Genomic DNA, 22548 nt, shown 5'->3' on the forward strand with positions numbered 1-22548 from the left:
CTACAAAATTAGCCAAAAAAAAAAAAAAGGGTCCCCGTGGGGCTGACGTAGCAAACAAACAAGAAGCAAGAAGCTGCTGCTGCTGCTCCGCCGCTCTGTCCCCAGGCCGCACAGAGATGCGGAAGGAGATAGAGGCAGCTCAGCTCCTGGAAGGCGATGCCACTGGTTGTGTGAGAAAAGGGTTGGGCAAAGTGGGGAAGGAACCAGCAAAGCGTCCTCCCTCCATCCTATACCCCGTGAAATCCACCCTGCCCACCCCCTACCTGGAGCTGGTTCCCCTCCCCCAATGCCACCATTCCCATTCATCATCCTTGCTACAACATTCCTTTAATACGATCGTGGCTGGGGCCTGTTCTAAGTATCTTAGGTGTGTGGACTCATTGACTCCCAGAGGTAACTGGGAGGCAGGAGCCACTGTTGTCCACCTGTGATGGATGAGGAGACAGAGGGAGCTCACGTCACTCGGCTAAGAGTACACAGCTGGTCAACCACGGATCCCATTCAAACAGTACTCTCCAGTGCGGCCAGTGCTGACTCCAGCCATGCTCCCCCAACTCCAATAGCACACACACACAGCCCCAAGCAGCCAAGGCTCTTAATCATTGTTCTATTTCAAGCCATCCACTCCCCCTTCCCCCTCCCTCCGTCACAGGACCTGAAAGTCCCATGTGTAAATGTGACGATTGTCAGCATCCTCTCTCTGAGTCTCTGGCCCAGCCAGAAGTGTTCTGTACCCCAGACCCATTGGGCTCTGTTCTTGGGGCTGTCTGGGGCCTCTGATGTCCCAGCAGCCTCTCTGCTTTGCCCCATGGGGCTCCGGGCACTTGGCTGACTGTCAATGCATCACCTAGCCAGGAAGACAGAGGCTGGAAGGAAGCACACAGCTTGGCCAGCTGAGATGGCCAGGGCAGGTTCAGAAAGAGAGTGGGCCAGGAGGAGACTTTTGGAAGGCCTGGGCAGGAGGAAGAAGAGGAGGAAGAGGAGGAGGAGGAGGGAGAGGGAGAGGAGGAGCCAGTCCCAGGGCTACGGTTGGGGACATTAATCACAAGAGAGCACCTGTCAGGGTGGCATCTGGAACTAAAGCGAAACACTTGGCCACAGGGCAAGACTTTTCACCCCAAGCTGGCGGTGGGGGAAACTGGTGTGGAGAGTGGGGGCTCAGGGACCAACTATTGCCACGCCAGGAGGCCAGAGCATCTGGGGTTCAGACCCAGGAAGCATGGGAAAAGCCACCTTCTACAGACAGACAGACAGACACCTGGACAGTGGGTGGGAGGGGGCTTTTCAGGGACCATGGAAAGAAGCCGGCTTTGGGAGGTTACCGTATCACCGGGGGACAAAGGGGCCATCCACCCCTACTGCTTCTGTGGAGGAACAGACAGACCAAGCCCACGTGGCTGAGAGCTGGTGGGACTGGAATTCCAATCTGGGCTATCTGGCTGCAGCGTCCTTCCCCTAGGAGCCCTCCGGCCCCTCTCTGCACCTGAGCCCTCTGCTCTGGCTGCCTCCAGCTGCAGGTCCCTGCCTCCAGTTCCACTCGGACTCACTTCAAGCCTTGCTTCTGTCTTCCTGCCTTCTGTGTCCTCTCTGCTTCTCCCACTGCCCTTACCCCTGTCCGTGTGCCCATGGGTTCCTGCGTGTGCTACATTTCCTCTCTCCGGGTCTGCACCCTCTTTCCCTTCCTTTCCCTTGCATCTCTGTGGGCAGTGCTTCAGCCAGCATTGTGTATCCTGGCTCTCTACTCTCTATCTGTCAGCCTCTGCAACACACCCCCCCCCCCGCCAGTGTGCCTCCTTCCTGAAGTCAGCCTGGGAGCTGACTATGCCAAGGAGCCAACCAGTTGGTCTAGCTGCTGGCTAGCGCGGACCTGGAGGAAAGCTGCAGGAGCCTGTCATCCCCTATCTTTTCCTGCTTGCATCTAGGGACTTTCTGGATCCTTCTAGGCCACTTCCTTTCTCTTTTCTGTCCTGCCCAGGGCAGGGGAGTCCATTCTCAGTCCCTGAAAGGAGCTCAGGGGGCACCTTAGATCTGGGAGGAGAAAGGACAGGAGTAGCCACCCAGCCACAGCTGCTCAAACCTCAGTCCATTCAGAACCCTGGAGAAGGTGTGTGTGTGTGTGTGTGTGTGTATGTGTGTGTGAGAGTCCTAAGGCTTGAATTCTGGGCCTGGGCTCTGTCTCTGAGCTTTGTTTTTGCGTAGGTTTGGTGCCGCTACAACTTGAGACACACCTCCACTTCCCAGCTTTTTGCCGGTTAATTGTAAACAGGAGGCTCACAGACTTCTCTGTACCGACTGGCTTTGAACCACGAAGCTCAGATCTCAGCTTCCTGAGTAGCTAGGATGACAGGTGTGAGCCACTGGTCTCTGGTGTGCCTGGGCATCTTGCTAGCATGCAGACCAGACCCAGAGGGTCTGATCTTGTCCCTCCCACATGGCAGTCCAGAGTAGAGGGAACATCCAGTCCCTGGCAGGACCTAGGTACTGGATCCTGACCTTGTCCTACACTGATGACCTTGAACTTTACCTCTGACTCTGCAAAATGGGCAAGATGATTGTGAGCACTGAACCACAAGCAGGCTGGGCAAAGGGGTCAGCTGCCAGGTTCTGAGCAACCAAGGTATCACTGCTGTCATTGTAAACAGCACTGGACTACCAACTCTACTTTTGGGGGCGGGGATTAAAGACAAGAGTGGCTCTACCCCAGAGGCCTCAACAGGATGAACACAGTTGGCTAGAGCTCTCAGGCCAGGGACGGGATTGTCTGCGGCCTGGATGGGAAGGGAGCCCTTAGGGAGGAGGCTGGGGAAGTTCTGCCCCTGGGCCTCACGTCTCAATTTCAGCCTGGACATGTCTCCTTTGTGATAAGATACTTGCCAGGGCTCTCATGGGACGGTAATCCTCTATGCTGCTGGTCAGAGGCCCCCTCCTGGTCTGGTGAGGGTCGCGTTTATTTGGACCTGGGCCAGCTCCATTCGGATGTCCTCAGGGTTTGAGGAGTTGAGGCCTCCTCCCCCTCACTCAGTGCTGGCTCACCACGAGGCTGCTTCAACGTGGAATGCCTGATTTCTCAGGACTTGGTGACATCGCCCACGCAGAGGCAGAGATGAAGAGGATTCGAGTCACAGCCACCCCCCACACACACACACACTGACTGTCATCTATCCAGGCAGTGAAGGATGCCTAGCTATTTCCAGGGTGGTGCCCAGCGCTGAGATTTCTGGGGAGGGTAGTTCACTCTCAAAAAAAGGAGGTCATCTCGCCGATGTGGTCAGGGCTCCAGGGGTCCCCAGGCATGTGAAGGCTAGACAGGCCTTCAACAGGGCCTCCAGCTTCACACCTGGGTGAGCTTGCTAGTGCTGTGCTTCTGAGATGCCAGGCCTTCCCTGGAAACGGAGGTGTGAAGGCAGCCCGGAGCTGACTTTCTGATGGGAGCCACTGGGGTGGTTCGAGTCTCCCTGCCCTGGGAAGGATCCATCCTCCAATGGTCATCTAGATTCACCCCTGCTCTCAGAGGGACCATGGGGATGCCCCTTCTACCGCTGGTCCTGCCACCCCAGCTCTCACAGATCCTGGGCAGAGTCACCTGCCCACGAAGCTGTTTCCACGCTTCACAAACCCACAAGAGAAGCATATAGGACCCTGGGCCATGGCTGGAGCTCTCTCTTGGTCTCACTTGGCAATAGAATCTCCGGTGTCTCCCGATCTTCATTTGGAACCCAACTTGCTGGTGGACGAGGGTCAGAGGGCAAAGCCTGGCCTTTAAGCCCTGTCTACCCTGCCAGGTTAGCCAAGCCCTGAGTAAAGAAGTTCCCTTGATGGAGGAGACCAGGGCCACAGAGCCTCCCTAGGTTCGCCAGAGCATCCTTTCCTCTCTAGAGGCCTCTGGCTCACGGTTGTCTGCTTAGTGGCTTTTCCTAATAGAAGGTTCTTGAAGATGGGGTGGGGGGGGGGCGGGCAAGCAAAGTCCACTTGGTGTGGGAATACACTTGTAGACCACTACTGCTTACGAGGCTTTGCACTGGGGACATGGGACAGCAGATAGTCTGGACTTTGCTTTAGAGGGGGTAGAGAGAGAAGTATCCAGAAAGAGTTCAGAAACAATGCTGCTACCCTGGGGAAGAACCAGGGTCTGGGAAGATTTATGCCCACCCTCGCCCCCCCCTCCATTGGGGATCCAGCGGAAGCTGAAGCCAGGGGTGAATAGGGATGGCACAAGGGCAGAGGGGAGGGTGGGAATGTTCTGGGCAAAGCACGTTGGTGGGGGGAAAGGCACTCCTCCATGCCTGGTGAGGAAGTTTCTCCTCCGTAGGACCTTGGGGAGCTGTCCCTGGGCTGTCAGCCCCAGCCCGGGCCCCTTGGTAGCATGAAGGGGTCTGTCACACTTTGGGTCCTGGGTGTCCCCTCCCCTGCCCCCAGGCAGACCTGCACAGAGGCCTGTGCTGAGGCCCGCCCAGCGGCCAGCTCGCTGCCGTGCCCGGATCCCAGGCCAGGCAGGCCGGAATTAAGCAGGCCGCTGAGCCCGAGCGAGTCCTTATCTCGGGGAGACAGTTGTTGAGAATCACTTTGACTGAGTGGTTTTGTCTCCCCGCATTTTCCACTGTCAGGCGGCCTCGGGCCATGGATCAAAGGCGCGGCTGTGGTGGCGGAGGCTGCGGTGGAATGGGAGGGGTGGCCACGCGTGCCCCGCCTCCTGTCCCTGTCCCCCTGCTGCCACCCCCACCCTGCCTGGCCTGGGGGACCCCTCCCCACCTCCGCCCTGCACAGCCAAACCCAGTGGAGCTGAGGGTGATGATGTGGGGGAGGGAGGAAGGGGTTCACTACTGAGCGACATGGGAGAGGCTGATGTGTTCTAGGTGGACCCCCCCAAATGAAAGCAGAGTGAAGAGATTAGGGGAAGGGGATGGGGGGGAGGGAGGAGAGAGAAGGGGCAGAAGAAGAGGGTCTGCAAGAAGGGAGTGGAGATGGAGGAGGGAAAAGAGAGGGTCCAGGATCCTGTCTGCAGGTGCGTGGCAGGTGAGAAGGGGGACAAGGGAGGATGGGTGTCCAATGGGTGAGGCTGAGGGGTGCCGAGCACACAGACGGCCGTCAGGAGAGTCAGACAAGGGAGGGAAGGGGTGGGAGAAGAAGGGACCCGCAAAAAATAAGTTGGGGATGTTATTTCCCACCCACCCAAGAGAAAGTTCTCCACCACCGGTAGCAGCCGGGGGGAGGCAAGAACGTGCAACAGAGGCTCCATTCTTGGGGGGCGGGGGGGGGACAAGGCAGGTACATAGGAATGAGGGGTGGGGTGGGGCACCCAGGTCTTCCCTTCCGAGGATCTCCAACTATGTCCTGCAGATGTAGGCCCAGACCTGGCGACTCCCCAAATTCCCTTGGCCTCCCTTGGTGCCAGAACCCCTGCTCCCTCTGGTGAAGGTGCTGGAGAAATGTGTCCAGCTGGGAAAGAGGACAGGGGTAAAAGGGGAGCCCTGTGGCTGAGGCTTCAGGCAGGAGCCTGGGAGCGGGGACTGGAGGATCACAGTGAGAAAGAGGTTGGAACGAGACAGACGCTGCCAAGCAAAGGGGCTGGGGAAGGAGGCTCCGAAATGCCAGGCCTGGGGTCCGGCCCCGCACTGATTCACGTGTGCATCTAGTCCCTACCTACCAAAACCTCAGGGCCAGAAGCCAGTGCCTCGCCCCTGTTAATCCTAGCTATTCAGGAGGCTAAGATCTGAGGATCAAGGTTCAAAGCTAGGCTGGGGAAGGAAAGCCGGTGAGACTCTTATCTCCAATTAACCACCAAAAAAGCCAGAAATGGAGCTGTGGCTCATGTGGTAGAGACTCGATAGCCTCGAGGAAAAAACATAAACAACCTAAAAGACAGGACCTAGGACTTGAGTTCAAGTCACACACACACACACAACACACACACACACACACACACACACACACACACGCACACACACAGAACCTTGGCGCCCTCCACCAGCAGGTTGCTACAGCATCAGAGCTTCCTCCTCAGTCTGGGTTTACAGAGGGAGAAAGAGAGGCAGAGCTGAGCCTGACTGGTAAGACTTGAGTGCTGAAGATAGCCCCAAATTGAGGTGCCAGCCCCTGCATCCTGCTCTCTGCCCTTCTGCCTCTGGAGGGCGCTGGGCTTTGTGGAAATCAGACTCACATTTTGGGGTTCTGAAAAGGTCTCCCCAGAAAATGGGAAGGAAACATACCCTGACCATGACACTCCCTGTGTAGGAAGGGTTTCTCGAGGTCCACGGCCGCGCTCCCCCCCTCTTCCCCCCTCCCCCGCACCACAAACCCCTGGCAGGCTGGCTTCAAGTTTAGACCCTGCTCCTCAGTGAGCAACATGCCTGAGACAAATGTCTGAAACTGTCTTTGTACCACTAAAAATAATTCCAGCGCCTTCCCCAAGGGTGCGTCACAGAGATGAATTGAGATGACCCGGGTAGCGGTCTCAGCACACATCTGACCTGTGGTGAGCCATCAAAATATTTAACCATTATTAGTATTATAGAACAGCAGTGGTCTAGAAGTCGGGGGTGGGGGCCGGGGGGAGTGATAAAACGTGACAGGCGCCCAGAGGCAGCACAGATAGATAGCTCATGAAGCTGGGGAAAGGGAAGTAACGGAGGAGGCAGCCAATGTATGAACAAAGTCTGCATGGGTTGCCTAGAATGGGAAGGAAGAGGGCAAAGAGGGTGTGGGGGGTCCAGGCCCAGGAGAAACAGCAGGTTAAACACCTGGAGACAGGAAGGGCATGGTCTCTGGGGACCCTCAAAGGCATACCTGCCTCTCCTACCAGGAATCCTGCCTGGGCCTCCCAAATCCAGTCTCCCACCCATCCAGGATCTTACCAGGGGCCCTAGGGATGGGCCTGAGAGGCTCTCAGTATTAATTGCTAATCTCCCTCATTTTCTTTCCCTCTGTCTGTTGGGACTGTCTCGTCCTGAGCCCCCCGTGCTAATCAGAAAGAAGGACAAATCCGCTATTTGCATTCTTTCCCACCAAGCCAGGCAGCTCTGGACTGTTAAGCCCTTGTCCTGCTGGGAAACCCAGCAAACCCCCCCCCCCCCCCGGGGTTCCCCCCCCCCCCCCCCCCCAGGGAGGATGGGAAGAAGGTGCAGATAGAAGACTTGTAGCTTAGAAGAGCTAGAATTCAAATCTTGGTCCGCTGGTTACTGTGTCCATGGCACATGGAAATCAGAAGCCACTAAGTCACTGCCTGTGGCTCAGGCTGTGATCCACTTCCACTCTCTTCCTTTACTTACCCTGATCCAATCCCTCTTCCTCCAGGAAGCTCTCCCTGAACCACACTGCCTGCTCTACAACCAATCTCCAAAGGCTCACTGTAAAGAGGGTACCGGCTCCCCCAAAACATACCACATCAGAGTAGAGACAGCCGTGCGCCTTTCTTCTCTGAACCTTCCATGTGCCGTGTTCACAAGGATCTTTAGATCCTGGAACTTGAAGGTATGACAGCGTAACCTAGGGTCAGAGCCAAGAGCAGCTGCCTCACCCTCTTCCTGGGAGCCCAGTGTGGCTGTGTCTTGTCAGACAGGCCTATGTTTGGGGTTGACCATTGGTTCTTGGTGGTCTACGAGGATGCCAGACACAGAGAGCCACCAAAGTCAATGTCACGGGCCTCGCAGTTCAGTGCTGCCTGTGGGCTGGGCCACACATGGAGGCACCCAGACATCCCAGGCCGGACACTTCCCTTGCCTTACTGACTCTAGGCCTTCTTGCCCACAGGAGCAGGTTTGGCATTTGGCTGTTTCAGTGGTGGACACTTGTCCCCTGAAGGCCACCATCCTCCTTAGATACTCTCAGTTGAAGCACAAGCTCAGCTCCCTAGACTCAATCTGTCCTCGAAAAGGAGAAAAGACCAGCTTGCTCTCTTCCTCCTCCGTGAAGGGCATGCACGCAGGCGCACATACACACACACATACACACACACCCTGGAAACCAAGACCCGACCCCCACCCCCTCACCCCTGTTCCTGGAGGATCTCAAAGCAGGCATGACTGTCCCCTCCCCCTTCCTCCTCACCCCTCCACCCTGGAAAAGGGGCAAGACAGGCAGACACATAAACACAGCTCTGTTTTCACAGAAGATGGCTCTGCCCTGGCCTCTCCCTGGGAGCTGGAGCCGGGCACATGATGGACAACAGCAGGTGGACTGGGTTGGGTGAGCCAGCCGCCAGCAGGGAAACAGCTCGGCTTTTCCACAGAGGTGGGCAAGTGAGCTTCACAAAGGCAGAGAAGCCGTGAGAACCAGAACTTGGCAGGAACCGCACTCCAGGGCCGCAGAGACTTGTGTGTGTGTGTGGGGGGGGGAATGGGGGGAGTGCTGAGGGTCAGAACTAAAAGTTGTGGTGAAAATCATCAATCCACACCTCTGGGGCAGCCACATCCCTGGCTGGCTAGGGGCAAAAGGGCAGGGCTGGGGAGGCATGGGGCAACTGAGAAACAGGGTAGAGAGCACCTATGTTCCCTCATTGCTCTCCCCATCAGGCGAAGGCCAGGGGCTGGCAGATAGAGTCTGGAGGGGTCTCTGGGAGCTGATACAGATATACTGACAGTCTGGAGGGTGGACACTTTGAAAAGATGTCCCTTGACTTTAGGTTCAAGAAAACTCAGTCTCATGCTTGGCGCCGGTGGCTCATGCTTGTAATCTTAGCTACTCAGGAGGCTGAGATCTGAGGATCGAGGTTCAAAGTCCGTGAGACTCTTATCTCCAATAAACCACCAGAAGTGGGGTTATGGCTCAAGTGGTAGAGCACTAGCTTTGAGCTGAAGAGCTGAGGGACAGCGCCCAGACCCAGAGTTCAAAGCCCCACCGCCACTAACAAAAAAAAGTAAAAAGAAAAGAAAACTCATGGGCTGGGAAGGTGGCTCAGTGGTAGAGTGCTTGCCTTGCATGCATGAAGCCTTGGGTTCGATTCCTCAGCACCACATAAGCAGAAAAAGCCAGAAATGGCGCTATGGCTCAAGTGGTAGGCGCCATGACCAGCCAAAAACAAACAAACAAACAAAACAAAAAAAGAAAACTCAGTTTCCTGGTACTGTCCCCAAACTAACCTCTGATCCCCACCCCCGGCCCCCACCAGAGTCACTAGCAGCCATGAGAAACGGGGGTTCAGGAGGACTCAGTTTTCCCCAATCCTAGAACATCACATGGAGCTCCTGTCCCTGTCTCTCCCTGTCTCTCCCAGCTCATCCTTTCCAGATCACAGGGCAGAGAGGGGAGAGGAGAAAGGCAGTCACCTCTCTTCCCCAGGCAGGATCAGCCGAACAGCCTGCAGGGTGCAGGATGGATGCAGATCAAGAAGAAAAGGAGCCAGGCGCTGGTGGCTCATGCCTGTAATCCTAGCTACTCAGGAGGCTGAGATCTGAGGATCCTGGTTCAAAGCCAGCCCGGGCAGGAGAGACCGTGAGACTCCTATCTCCAATAACCGCCAGAAAAACCGGAAGTGGCGCTGTAGCTCAAGTGGTAGAGCGCTCGCCTTGAGCTGAAGAGCTGAGGGACAGCGCCCAGGCCCAGAGTTCAAGCCCCACGGCCGACCAAAAAAAAAAAAAAAAGAAGAAGAAGAAGAAGAAGAAGAAAAGGAGAGTCAGGCGCCAGTGGCTCACCCCTGAAATCCTAGCTAGTCAGGAGGCTGAGCTCTGAGGAGTGCATTTTGAAGCCAGCATGAATAGGAAAGACGGTGAGACTCTTATCTCCAAGTAACCACCGAAAAGCCAGAAGCAGAGCTGTGACTCAAGTGGGAGAGCACCAGCTTTGACTGAAAAACAACAACAGCAACAACTAAGGGATGGTATCCAGACCTGAATCCAAGCCCAAGTACCAACACCAAAAAAGTGAGAGGGGAAGAGAGAAGGAAGAAAGGAAGGGAAGAGATGTGGTGTAGAACTGGGGCCCAGGGCACAGATGAGGGCAAGGCTCTGAGAAGGCACGTTTACTAACCACCTACTATGCGTCAGTCCCTTTATTCCATTTTCTTCCCAAGGTGAGAAATACGACACCCAGAAGCAAGCTGCCTCAGGGTCAGTGGCAGACCCAGAACTTCAAGTCAGGATGGCTTGTTGGCAAAGGCTCTGCGTGTGCTCTCTCTCCAGGCCTCCTCACACCCCTTGGGCACCTGAGGGAAAGAGTCCCTGAAAGAAGAGCTCACAAGAGGCCCTCAGAAGGCAAGGAGAAGGAAGTGGGAGGTAAAGGAATTGCTAGGGAAGGGAAGCAAGGGAAGGGCGGGGCGGGGCTCAGAGGAGCAGGCAGCTGGGGTTAAAGCTCCGTGTTCTGACAACCCACTAAGCTGGAGAAATGAATTCTGATCCCTCCAAACCCCAACCTTGGGAAATGTTTGAGAGAAGGGTCTCCTTTCAATGGGGCAGAAAAAAAATATCCTCCACACCTCCTCCCGATGCCCTGGTAATGCCAGGATGTCCCCAATCTGCTTTGAGGAATAGAGAGATTAAGAATAATAAAAAAATTGCAATAAAATATGTGTGAAGGAGGGGGTAATTGTGGACAAACGCAGCATTCAAATTCATTTTTCAGCTCTTTTACACACCATTTCAATCTTATTTTCTGCTTGTTAATGAGATCTTGTTGCCTGGGCTAGGCAAAACCTTCCAATATCAGGACGTAATTGCATATAATTTTCTCTCCTACTAGTGATTTGCATCAGTTTTTTAAAAATTCTGGGCTATTTAACACCCCACAATCCCCCTCCCATCTTCCTGCCTACAAATCTCTTGCTCCCTCCTCCTTCCTTGTCTCTGGTCCAGCAAGACTCATTTTAAATGCTTATTATAAACGCAATGTCACCAATAAAGGGAGAGGGACAAAGAGGAAGGGAGTAGAGGATGAGGCGTAGGGAGTTCCTGGTGCCTGTGCAGGGCAGGGCTCTGTTCCCTAGGGCCAGCAGTATGCCTTGCTCTTGTGCTGGGGAGGGTTGAAGGATGGTGATGTTCATGGGTCAAGCAGATCTCCAACACCTGTTCCCACTACTCACCAGCTCTGGGGCTGGTTATTTAACCTCTCTGGGTACATTTCCCTAAGTGTGGGCTTGTCGTGGGGTTTGAAGGATTTTAAACAGGCCAAGTGCTCAGGTAGGTTCTGGAACCCAGGAGGGTTCTATTGGTGAAGTTTCTGTTCTTTCTGGTTTGACCCTCCCCTGGAGGCCCTGGACGGTGGTGGAATGCAACATTGAGTATCTGCTATTGAGAAGCATTTAGGAGACCCCTGATCATCAACAATCACAAATACAGCCTGGAGCTTTGCGGAGGAAGGGGAAGTTTGGCAATCTCCCATTAATTGTCTCTGTGACCTTGAACTTGAATGTGGACCATTAGACTGACCTCACAGGAAGAAAATATGACACATTAGCATCATTGCAACGGATAGCTCTGTTACTGCCACAGAGCCTGACACATGGCTCAATAGGTATTTGGAGGAGAGATGGATGTGTGAGTGGCTAGATAAATGGATAAACAGATGGGTAGTTGGATGGATGAATTGACAGATGGATAGATATGTGGATGGATGTATGGGAAGATGAATGAACTGGCAGATGGATGGATGTGTGGATGGATGGATGGATGAATAATTGGATGGATGGGCAGACTGGTGAATGGATGGATATGTGGATGGATGTATAGATAGATGTGTGAATGGACAGATGCATATATAGATGAATGATGGATGGATAAATGGATGGATGGATGGATGGGAGATGGATGGATGGATGTGTGTGTGTATAGATTTTGGATAGAATGTGGATAGATAAATATATGGATAGATGGATGAGTGGGTGAGGAGGTAGATGGATGTGTGGATGGATGGAAGTGTGTATGGGTGGATGTGTGGATTGATGGATGGATGGATTGGTGGATGGATGTACAGATGGACTGGTGGATTAGTAGATGGATAGATGTGTGGATGGATGGACGTGTGGATGGATGGAAGTGTATATGGGTGGATGGATGAATAAATGGATGGATGGGCAGACTGGTAAATGGAAAGATATGTGGATGGATGTGTGGATAGATTGTGAATGGATATATGCATATATAGGTGAATGATGGATGGATGTGTGGATGGATGGGAGATGGATGAATGGGTGGATGGATGGATGGATGTGTGTGTGGATAGATGTTTGGATAGAATGTGAATAGTTAAATATATGGATAGATGGATGAATGGGTGAGGAGACAGATAGATGGATGTGTGGATGGAAGTGTGTATGGGTGGATGTATGGATTGATGGATGGATGGATTGGTAGATGGAGGTACAGATGGACTGGTGGATGTGTAGATAGATGGATAGGTAGATAGATGAATATGTGGGTAGATGGATGGGTAATGATGATGGATAGCTCTGGACAAGATACTTTCCTCATCTGTAAAATAAGGGTCACAAGATAACCCCTGAGATTCAGTGCCCAGGACATTTCACCCTGCTCATGCCTGGCTAGCTGTGTACACTCAATTCACACTGACGGTCATTGCGATTACTTATTTTTATTGACACATTTATTTCTGTGCTGCAAGGGATTGAACCTGGGGATTCCCACCTGCTAAAGGAGTGCTAAGCCCAGCTGCTATCACCACAACTCTGGTGTGCACTAGAGGGAAAGGAGGGGGGACTAGCAGGAAAGGACGGGAAAGCTTGGTGCGCCCCCACGGTCCTGTGATTAACAGCACACTTGGAAGACAGTTTTCAGTAGGTCAGTATGGGTGGATTGTAAATATGTAAATCTCTTTTACAGATGCCTTCATTTTAAGCTCCTGAAGGGGACGAAGGAGATGACAGCCGGCGAGGATGTGATGAGGAGCACCAGAAGTGACGGTGGCAGACACAAGTCTCCCTTTCTACAATGCGCAGACAAAGGCCCTGGAGCCCAATGGGACCCCCTCTGGGCAGGACTGGCATCCTCTTTCCTGTCTCTGGGTGCCCGGCTTGTCATTCCTAGACAGAGTCGCTGTGAAGCCATCAGAGGACTCCCCTGTTATAAGATGTGTCCTATGTCTCCAACTTAAGTCTCCCGAGTTGTTCTCCAGGAGTCTCTTCCAAGCTGGGCACTGGTGGTTCACGCCTATAATCCCAGCTACTTAAGAAGCTGAGATCTGAGGTTTGAAACCCAAGAAAGTCCATGATACCCTTATCTTCAGTTAACCCACCAAAAAGCTGGAAGTAGAGGTGAGGCTCAAGTGCTGGAGTGCTGGCCTTCGGTGGGAAAAAACTAAAGGACAGCACCTAGGCCCTGAGTTCATGCCCCATCAGGCACACATGCACATGCGTGCGCGCGCGCGCGCGCACACACACACACATACACGCACAGAGTCACTTCCTAATAACTGACCCTTCGCTTGAAGCAAAGAGGTGAGAACAGCTGGGTATGAGGGGCCCAATCCCAGGCAAGGCATCTGAATGAGGTGCTGAGAACAGGCCTGCTTCTCCCGACGCCACTTCTGAAGGGCCTGAGGCACATAGACTCTGCTGGCGTCCTGTGCTGAGCTCGTAGGACCTGACCCTATTAGGTGGGGTTTGATGGTGAGGGCTATAGAGAAGCCCCCTAAAGCCAAGCAAAGGTGTCAGCCCACCTGCAACTGCCCTGAGTCTCAGTGCTCTCCTGATTCCCTGATGTGTTCTGAGGGCCAGGGAGACAGCACTGGCTCGTGGCCGGCCCTGGGTCAGTCTTTGTCCTTTCAGCTGCCCACTGCACAGCCAGGGCTCAGGGCAGAAAAAGCAGAAGAGCCTTTCTGCAGGGTTCTGCTGGAGTGCCTTCTTGAGGAGGCCCAAGACTCGAGGGCATCGATGTCCCAGGCTTGGAGGAGAGAACAGACTCGGGACATCAGTGTGAGGAACTAGCTGCCCCCGGACCTGACCCGGGGTCCCACAAACCTCCAGCCTCATCCTCCAATGGGACTCTCACTGAGTGCTGGGTGAACAAACCACTGTCCAGTTTCAAAGGCCAAAGCTGTCAGGGTAAAGTGCCTACAGCCCCTCCAGGTCAGGTGGCTGGTCCAGCCCAAGCTGCCCTCCCTGTGGCCCAGAGGGGCTGCAGACAAGCCCTTCCTATAGGGAACAACCCTCTCCCCACACAGATTTCAAACTGGGGAGAACCCTAGCATCACTTTACCCCTTCCAAGACCCCAGGGATGGGCAGATGGGTCACCAACCTTGTCTATTCAGAAAGGAGAGAATGAAGCCAGAGCTTGTCCTACACCTAGACCCCCCCTCCCTAACCCCAGTTCAGGATGTGCTGGGCAGAAGTCCAACATCCACTCGTTCACAGCACAGTGCAGCCCTTTCTCCGCAGCTGTCCCCTGCCAGGTCCCCTCTCCCCCTGTCAGAGCCCCCATCACTCTTCACGCCTCAAGGGGAACGCTGCAGTGGACTCAGAGAGCCACCGATCCATCACGTCCCCACAGCCTCTCCACCGAGGATTACAGACCAGGTAGACCAGGTGGACGCCTCTCCAGGCTCTCCTGCTGTTAGAGTCTGTCCTCCCCAGGGTCGAGGGAGGAATGAAGGAGGAATGAAGGCAGGGGCAGCAAACACATCATCTAATGGCTGCACCTTCCAACCCGGAATGGAGAAGTTTCTGCAGGGGTCTGGCCGCTCGTACCAGTGCTTGCGTTTCTCCCTCTCCCCCCTTCTCCCTGAAGGCCAGGGACCTCTCATCCGCACATCTCTCCTCTGCTGGGTGGGAGGCCTTCTGCTTGGGGATCACACGTGGTGCACACGAGACGGTCGGACCAGCACAGGAGCGATTAGGCCCAGGCCTAGGCCTGTCTCTGAATTGAAAGGTGACCTCAATACCTCAGTGTCCCTCCTTAGCCTTTCCAAACGTGTCCGGATCACATTGTGGGGTGCAGAACCCCCAGAGTCTCAGCAGTGTCCTAACCCAGAGGATTCTGGGATCCCATGTGATGCTCTCTCTTGCCCCAGCTCTGGAAGGTCAGCCTGGCCAGTTAGCCTTGGCTATCATGCAACAGAGGGTCATGATCTTGAACCCCCAAACGGGGCCAATCAAATTAAGTCTCACCAGGGAAACGTGGCAACCCACGGGGCTCTGTTGTAGATGTAGGAGGTCATTTGCCTGGGGTATCAGCAGAGATTGGGGCAAGCCCAGTACAGACCAGTTCTCCAGGGCTGGCGAGTGCAGCCAGGCCAGCACAATCATCTGCAGTGCCCAGAGGACATGCTGGGTAGAAGGTACCGGAAAGGGCTTCTTCTCCCTGTAACTGCTTAGGGTTCCCTGGCACACATACCATTCCAGGCCTGAGCTAGGCGCTTTGTGGAGATGGATCTCATTCCAAACTCTACAATCCCAGCATTATCCCTACTCCAAGAAAATCACAGCGAGGCCTTCCCCACAATTTAATCATGGACTAAATGGACTGTACATCTTCCACACCAATGGGGGTAAACAGGAAAGAGCCTGTTAGCCCCCTTGAGCATGCTGAGATCAGAGGCTGGCATTGTTCTCTGTACAGGTCACACAGTTCTACAGGTTTTGTGGTCTCTATGGTCTCCTGTAAAACTCAGCCCTGCTGCCATTGCCCCAAAGCCACAGGCATTCCAATAAAACTTTAAAAAAAAAAAACACAAATGCATAGCTGGATGGTATGACCTACAGGATGGAGTTTGCTTGAGTCCTTTTGGCAGTGTGTGTGTGTGTGTGTGTGTGTGTGTGTGTGTGTGTGCGCGCCAGTACTGAGGCTTGAACTCAGGGCCTGGGCAATGCCTTTTAGCTTTTTTGCTCAAGGTGGATGTTCTACCACTTGAACCACAGATCCACTTCTGCCCTTTTCGGTGGTTTTTTTGGAGATAGGAGTCTCACTTTTCCTGCCTAGGCTGGCTTCAAACCCTGATCATCAGAATTACAAGTGTGAACCATGAGGGACTGGCTTACTTTCTTTTTTTTTTTAAAGTAACAGTTTTCCCCTATTAATTATATTGTCTAAGAAACCGAAGGAAAAATAGTTAGAACTAAGTATTAGAACAAATCTTTAAAGAACTAATATTTACTTAGTGTTATTTTGTGCTGGGCTTTGTGCTGGGTGCTTTGCTCTGTCAGCAAATGAGTGAATGTAGCAGGCAGCCCCAGATCACCGCCAAACAACAGGAGGGGGAAACTCTAAACCCAGCCCCAAAGCCTAGACCTTTCCCAGCATGTTACAGCTGCCTTGGCTAGTTTATCCTCTGTCCTGTGTCCATTCCTCTTGTAGACATGAGGAAGGAAGGAAGGAAGGAAGGAAGGAAGGAAGGAAGGAAGGAAGGAAGGAAGGAAGGAAGGAAGGAAGGAAGGACACCGCAGGTAGAAGACAAAATAAAATCAGTCTCAGCTTTGAGTCCTTTCCTCTGGGGTTCTGGGGAGCCTGTTACTGCTATAAAAATGAATCTCAAGTTCACAGGGACTTCCAGCATCATGGAATCTGGTCCACAAACCCACCAACAACTGCCACAAGCCCCGCATTGTTTGCCACTCCATCCAGAGCAGGTCTCCAGACTTTCAGTACAGTACAAGGCAATAAGGGACTTAACCAGCAACCAATCACATAAGTGGACAGACTTTTCAAGACCCAATCAGAGTAGAGGTCCTGGCCCAGAACCTGATTTGCAATTACTCCACCAATAGGATAGGCCCTGATTCTCACTGATCCATTTACCCCTGAGAAAGGCTGGAGATGGAGAACAGGACAGATCCAGGAAGAACTCTTGGTTTTTAGAACAAAACTTCCCACAGCTTCCCACATGCCTGCCTCTCAGACATCGGACGTATGAAGGCGATGGGGCCAGCGTTTTATGAACTCTGATGGCTGTTAGGTCAGGAGCTAATCCACAATCCAGTCTCTGCAAACTGAGAAAAACCAGCCTGGTGCCATGGCCCACAGATAAGACAAGTGCAGGTAGAGGACCCACCCAGTCCACCTCCTGAGGTCCCCAAAACCAAGTGCTTCATGGAGACCAATAGATTCTGAGTGGCCCCTGTGTTGCCCATGGAAGAGCTGACCTGGAACTCCACCAACTGGACCAGCAGCTGCCTTGGCTATGAGACCTGGGACAGAATGGGGAGGCCACTTACCTGAGGAGACAGGCCGTTGCTGACGGGGTTCATGTGGTTGGAAGGAGCCCCTGGGTTCATGAAGCTGTCAGAGTAGCTGGAGAAGCTGTGACGAGCCCCATAGGCAGAGCTGGTGTCGGCAGCGGCTGCAGCCGCCGCCAGCCCACCCTGGTGCATGGTGGACGGTGGGAGGGGCTGGGGACGGTGCACGGTGCTGCCTCCATCTGTGGAGAAACCCAAGGGAGGTCCTGAGCGGGAAAGAATCTCGGTGGGGAGGAAGTGGCCATGTTGCTTTGGCCTCTGCCAAGTCTGGTCCTTTGAGAGAAGAGACAGCATCTTCTCTGGTGACCCAGGATCGCACAAGTTCAACTGAGCCCCCACCATGGGCCTTGTTGCTTGGTGCTAGATATACAGTTATGTTCAATGCATGCTGGGCAAACTGAAAGTTGTAACTTTCTTAGGGACCCTACTTCACTCACATACCTGTCAGTATTTAGTGATTTAGTTAGTGTTTAGTATTCAGTCTTTCCTGGAGAGCTCCTGCAGCAGGCTTTGACTAACCTAACTCTAGCCTTTTCTGTTTTTCGTCACTGGACTGAGAATCTGCCATCAGAGTCCGTCTCTGTGGCCCTCTGAGGCTGGGACCTCATCACCCTTGACCTTGGCATGATTTCATCTCAAGATCATAGGTCAGGCCTCAGGAGCTCACACCTGCAATCCTAGACAGTCAGGAGGCTGAGATATGAATATCGACTGGAAGCCAGCTGAGGCAGAAAAGTCCACCAGTCTCTCGTCCCCAATTAACCAGTAGAAAGCCAGAAATGGAACACTGGCTCAACTGGCAGAAGGACAGACTTGAGTGAAAAAGCCAGAGGCCCTGAGTTCAGCCCCCAGCATTGGCACACACATGCCAGCCCACACGTGTGCACGCACACACACATGCACACACTTTCCACTCTCATTTATTTACTCTTCTTTTTTTGCCAGCACTGGGGCTCGAACTCAGGGCCTGAGCACTGTCCCTTGAGCTCTCTTGCTCAAGGCTAACACTCTACCACTTGAGCAATTGGAGACAAGAGTCTCATGGACATTCTTGCCCAGGCTGGCTTCAAACTGTGACCCTCCAATCTCAGCCTCATGAGTGCTGGGATCACAGGCATGAGCCATTGGTGCCCAGCTTCCATTCTCATTTTAATTGAAGACTGGCTATACTTGGCCCCAAATCAATAGACAATATTCTGAGCCTTCCCTCCCTGCATGGGCATCTCCTGGTAAGAAGGCAGCATCTCAAACCCCAGCCTGGCATTGCAAAAAGACCCTTAAGAGGCCCCCATTTGAAAAGCTCATTGTAACTGGGTGCAGAGGCTACATTGCCACCTTCCCTGGCGACTGTGGCCTCTGGGAAGCTAAGCATTTCAAGAGCAGGACCACAGGACTGTATCTTCTCTATCTTAATGGTCTGTGGCCTCTTGGTCTACACCCAGTCGTAAGGGAGGAACACTCTTGTGAGTGACAGGCAGGCTGGTGGGTGGGGCAGGAGAAGGGGGTGGGGTGGGCAGGAAGCTCACCTTGGGAGATGGTGGTGGTAGGGTAGGTAGAGTCTGGCAGCTGGTAGGGGGGCAGCGTGGGCATGCCGGTGGGTGGGAAGCCTCCTGGCAGAAGATGGTTGAACGCGGCCAGCTGGTTGGCTCCTGCCTGCTTACGCCAGCGGGCACGGCGGTTGCTGAACCAGACCTGAGGATGGAGAATGGAGGATAAACAACTTTCAGCCTGGCTCGTGGCAGAGCTAGAAACACAGCTAGAATCAGACCCCTGGCCATCAGCCTCCTCCAGGGAAGGGACCCCACCTCCACGCACGCACCCAGCACAGTTGTAGAGCCATAGGCATGATCCTCTTTTGTCCTCACAGTTACCCAGGTGTTACCATTGCCCCCATTAGATAGAAGAGGAAACTGAGGCCCACAGGACGTGGATGACCTGGCCACAAGGCAGGGAGTGCCAGGGCCCCGCACGTATCTGTGAGGCTCTGAGTCCAGTGCTCCTCCTCCTGCAGCTCCAGCCCCGGGGGTCACTGGTGTCCCGCCTGTCATTCTTTCTTCTCCATCCCTCATTTTCCCCTCTGCCCAGAGAAGATCTCCTGTCTGGAAGCTGATGAGAGACTTTCCTCCATACCATGCTGTGTAAGCCAGTTCCTTGCTGTTTGCTTAACAGCCTGGGTCTCACTGAATAGGAAACCCACGGGGACTTCCTAAACATCTGGGAAATAACCACACTTGAGTCTCTCCTTCCTCTAGGTGTCTCTCTATAGTCCATATAGCTGGCCCCAGGCCCTAGAACTGCTCTGTCCTTCAAGTCCTCTCATTTGAGTTCACAAGCTTCCTAAGACTTGCCAGACAAAGAGAATGGAAGTGTAAAATGGCTCGGTTTCACCTGTGGTACTTGCATATGCTCTTCTCTCTTGCCCGAATACTCCTCCTGCAGCTGGAAGACCCTCCCTAGTCTGAGGCCTAGGGATGGGCACAGGTGGCTCCCCGCCTTCTCCCAGGTAGCTTCCGCATGACACTTCTGTAATCAGCCCTTTGTTTTATGTGGTTTCTTGGCTGTTTGGTTGTGTTTCCTGTAAGGTTCTAGGCCCCATGGGACAGAGGCCTCCATAGGCACTCAACAAACACTGAATGAATGGTGGACAGATGAATGATGAATGAGTGATAGGTGAATGAATGAGTGTATGCTGAATGAATGAACAATGGACTTATCTGTGATGATGAATAGATGGGCGCATACACAGGAGAGTAGATGGATGTGCAAATGGATAAATGAATGGATGAATGAATGATGGTTGATGGATGGATGGATGATGGATGGATGTGTGGAGGGATGGTGATGATGGTTAGTGGATGAACGTGTGCATGGATGTGTGTGATGGTGGATGGATGATGGATGGATGTGTGTGGATGATGTGTGAATGGATATGTGGATAGATGTGTGAGTTAATGTGTGGATGGATGGATGATAATGTATAAATGTGTGGATGGATGATGGGTGTGTGTGTGTGTGTGTGGATGATGGATGATGTGTGGATAGACGTATGGATGGATAGATGCTTAAAGATGCGGATGGATGATGGACGGAGATGGATAGATGATGTGTGGATGTGTAGATGATGCGTGGATGGATATATAGAGAGTCGTGTGGGTTAATGTGTGGATGGATGGATGATGATGGATAAATGTGTGGATGGATGTGTGGCTGTTGTATGGATGAATGTGTGGATTTGTGGATATAAAGTGTGGATAGATGGATGGACGTGTGGATGGATAATGAATAGAGATAAGTGTGGATAGATGGATGTTGTGTGGATGGAAGCTGGATGGATGCGTGGATGGATGAATGGATAGAAAACAAGGAACACAGGGGAGCTCTCCTATGTCTTTGTTGGAACTGAAGCCATGAGGCTTTAGCTTGAGTCTCTCCCGGTAGGGTAAAGATGCCAATACCCCTTGGCACCAGGTTACTTAAGACCTCCAAACGCCATGACCAAACACCTGCCGAGATGAGCACATAGGCAGCTCAGTGGGGGGGTGGTTAGAGCCCACAATGTCACTGGTCTTTTCTGGTCCTTCCTCCTTCCCTTTGCTGCTCTTCCCCTTTCTCTTCTTTCATGTTTATCCTCCTCACCCCAGACTTTCAAGGGGACTCTGCTCTACACCAAGCAAGATACTGTGGAGAGATGGGCTGGACCCAGTCCTGGTCCCCAAGCTGCCCTCTGCCTGGCATAGAACAGACAAGCCAAGGAGTGGCCCCAGTGAGCTCAGGCAGGAAGGCAGGCAGGGCACGGGTTGGGAGGGGCTGCTTAGAGGAGAAGGTCTGCCCCTTGCTGCCCGCTCTCTCATCTCTTCTTCACCCAGGACACCCTCACCTCACCTGCTTAGAAAACCATATTCTGGAGAAGCTGGGTCTGCAGCTATACCTCTGACTCCTGGTTCCGATGGAGACAGCCCAGGAACTCTCTGGTTCTGTTTCCCAAAAACGGGGCTAACACCCTCTGACTTGGGGGCGGTTCTGGATCTCAGGTAGCTGACATAGGAGAGGCGCTGAGAGCCACCGTGTGACATCCCACTGACCCCGCGGGGCCCTCTGCCACTTTGATGCCAGCTGCATTTCCAGACAGGAAATGGGGACTCCCGGAGGGAAGTGGCAACCTCCACCTCTCAGCCACGACCTCCTGGTCAGGGTTGAGCTCTCTGAAAACAGGAGCTGGATCTGATTACTCTTTCCTCTGTGTGTGCCTGTGTGTGTACAAGTATGTGTGTGCATGAGTGTGTGGTAAGTGTGGGTGGTGATGGTGCTGGGGATGGAACTCAAGGCCTTGTGCCACTGAGTCTGCTCTGCCACTGAGCCCTGCTCCTGGCCCCAATTATTCTGGTGTGTGTGTGTGGTGTGTGCCAATATTGGGGCTTGAACTCAGGGTCTGAGTGCTGTGTCTGAGTTTTTTCATTCACTCTACCACCTGAGGCACAACTCCACTTCTGGCCTTTTGCTGGTTAATTGGAGATAATCTGAGTCTTGTGGACCTCCAGCCTGGGCATCTAGGATTATAGGCATGAGCACCAGTACCCAGCTTGATCGTTCATTTTTAAGCCTTCTCTTCATACTCAGTGCTAGGGTATGGGTTGGAATTACAGTGACCAGAGTAGTGTCAGGCAAACAGCCAGTGGAAAACAAACATCAAGAGGCAATATGGTCATAGCTGAGGGTGTGAAGTTTTCACACGACAGACCCCCTCCCCCAAGCGCTCTGCTGTGCAGGCGTGTCTATGTTTTTATTTCTACTGTGGTCATCTCCACTTTGCAGGTGAGGAGACTGAGGATGGAGAGGCTGGAATCTGCCCCAGGCACCCAGCTCCAAGCCCACCCCCATCCCGGCCACCTGCTCTCCCCTCTGCAGGGCTACTGAGATGTCACAGAACTGCAGGATCTCAGAGCCATTGATTCTTAGAAGTAGAGCACAACCTAGTTACTTAGGAGGCTGAGATCTGAGGATTGTGATTTGAAGCTAGCCCCGGCAGGAAAGTCCATGAGACTCTTACCTTCAACTAACCACTAAACAGCCAGAAGTAGAGCTGTTGCTCAAGGGATAGAGCACCAACCTTGAGCACCAAAGCTGATGGACAAGAGCCTAGGTCCTGAGTCCAAGCCACAGTTCTGGCACAAAAAAACAAAAAGGAGGAGAAAGAGGAATAGGGAGAGAAGAATGAGAAGAAGAAGGAAGAGGAGGAGGAGGAAGAAGAGGAGGAGGAGGAACAAGAGGAGGAGGAGGAGGAGGAAGAGAAGGAGGAGGAAGAAGAAGAGGAGGAGGAGGAGGAGAAGGAAGAGGAGGAGGTGGTGGAGGAGGAGGGGCTAGGAAGGTGGCTCAGTGGTAGAGTGCTTGCCTTGCATGCATGAGGCCCTGGGTTCGATTCCTCAGCACCACATAAGCA

General features: G+C 53.2%; 1 protein-coding gene across 3 annotated transcripts in view; it reads right to left on the minus strand.

The window, feature by feature from the left end:
• Pax7 (paired box 7) overlaps positions 1-22548 on the minus strand; it is a 91316-nt gene that overhangs the window by 18099 nt on the left and 50669 nt on the right. For 2 of the 3 annotated variants that reach the window (XM_013033443.1, XM_013033448.1), the window contains exons 6-7: positions 18638-18803; positions 17091-17293 (exon numbers count right to left, since the gene is read on the minus strand). In XM_013033443.1, coding sequence (XP_012888897.1) covers positions 17091-17293; positions 18638-18803 — 369 coding nt within the window. Of the gene's footprint in view, positions 1-17054; positions 17294-18059; positions 18071-18633; positions 18804-22548 lie in introns of those variants that run through there. The other variant, XM_013033455.1, reaches the window with a different exon arrangement.

This window comes from Dipodomys ordii, unplaced genomic scaffold, assembly GCF_000151885.1.
Source record: "Dipodomys ordii isolate 6190 unplaced genomic scaffold, Dord_2.0 Scaffold6, whole genome shotgun sequence".
NCBI classification, from domain to species: Eukaryota; Metazoa; Chordata; class Mammalia; order Rodentia; family Heteromyidae; genus Dipodomys; species Dipodomys ordii.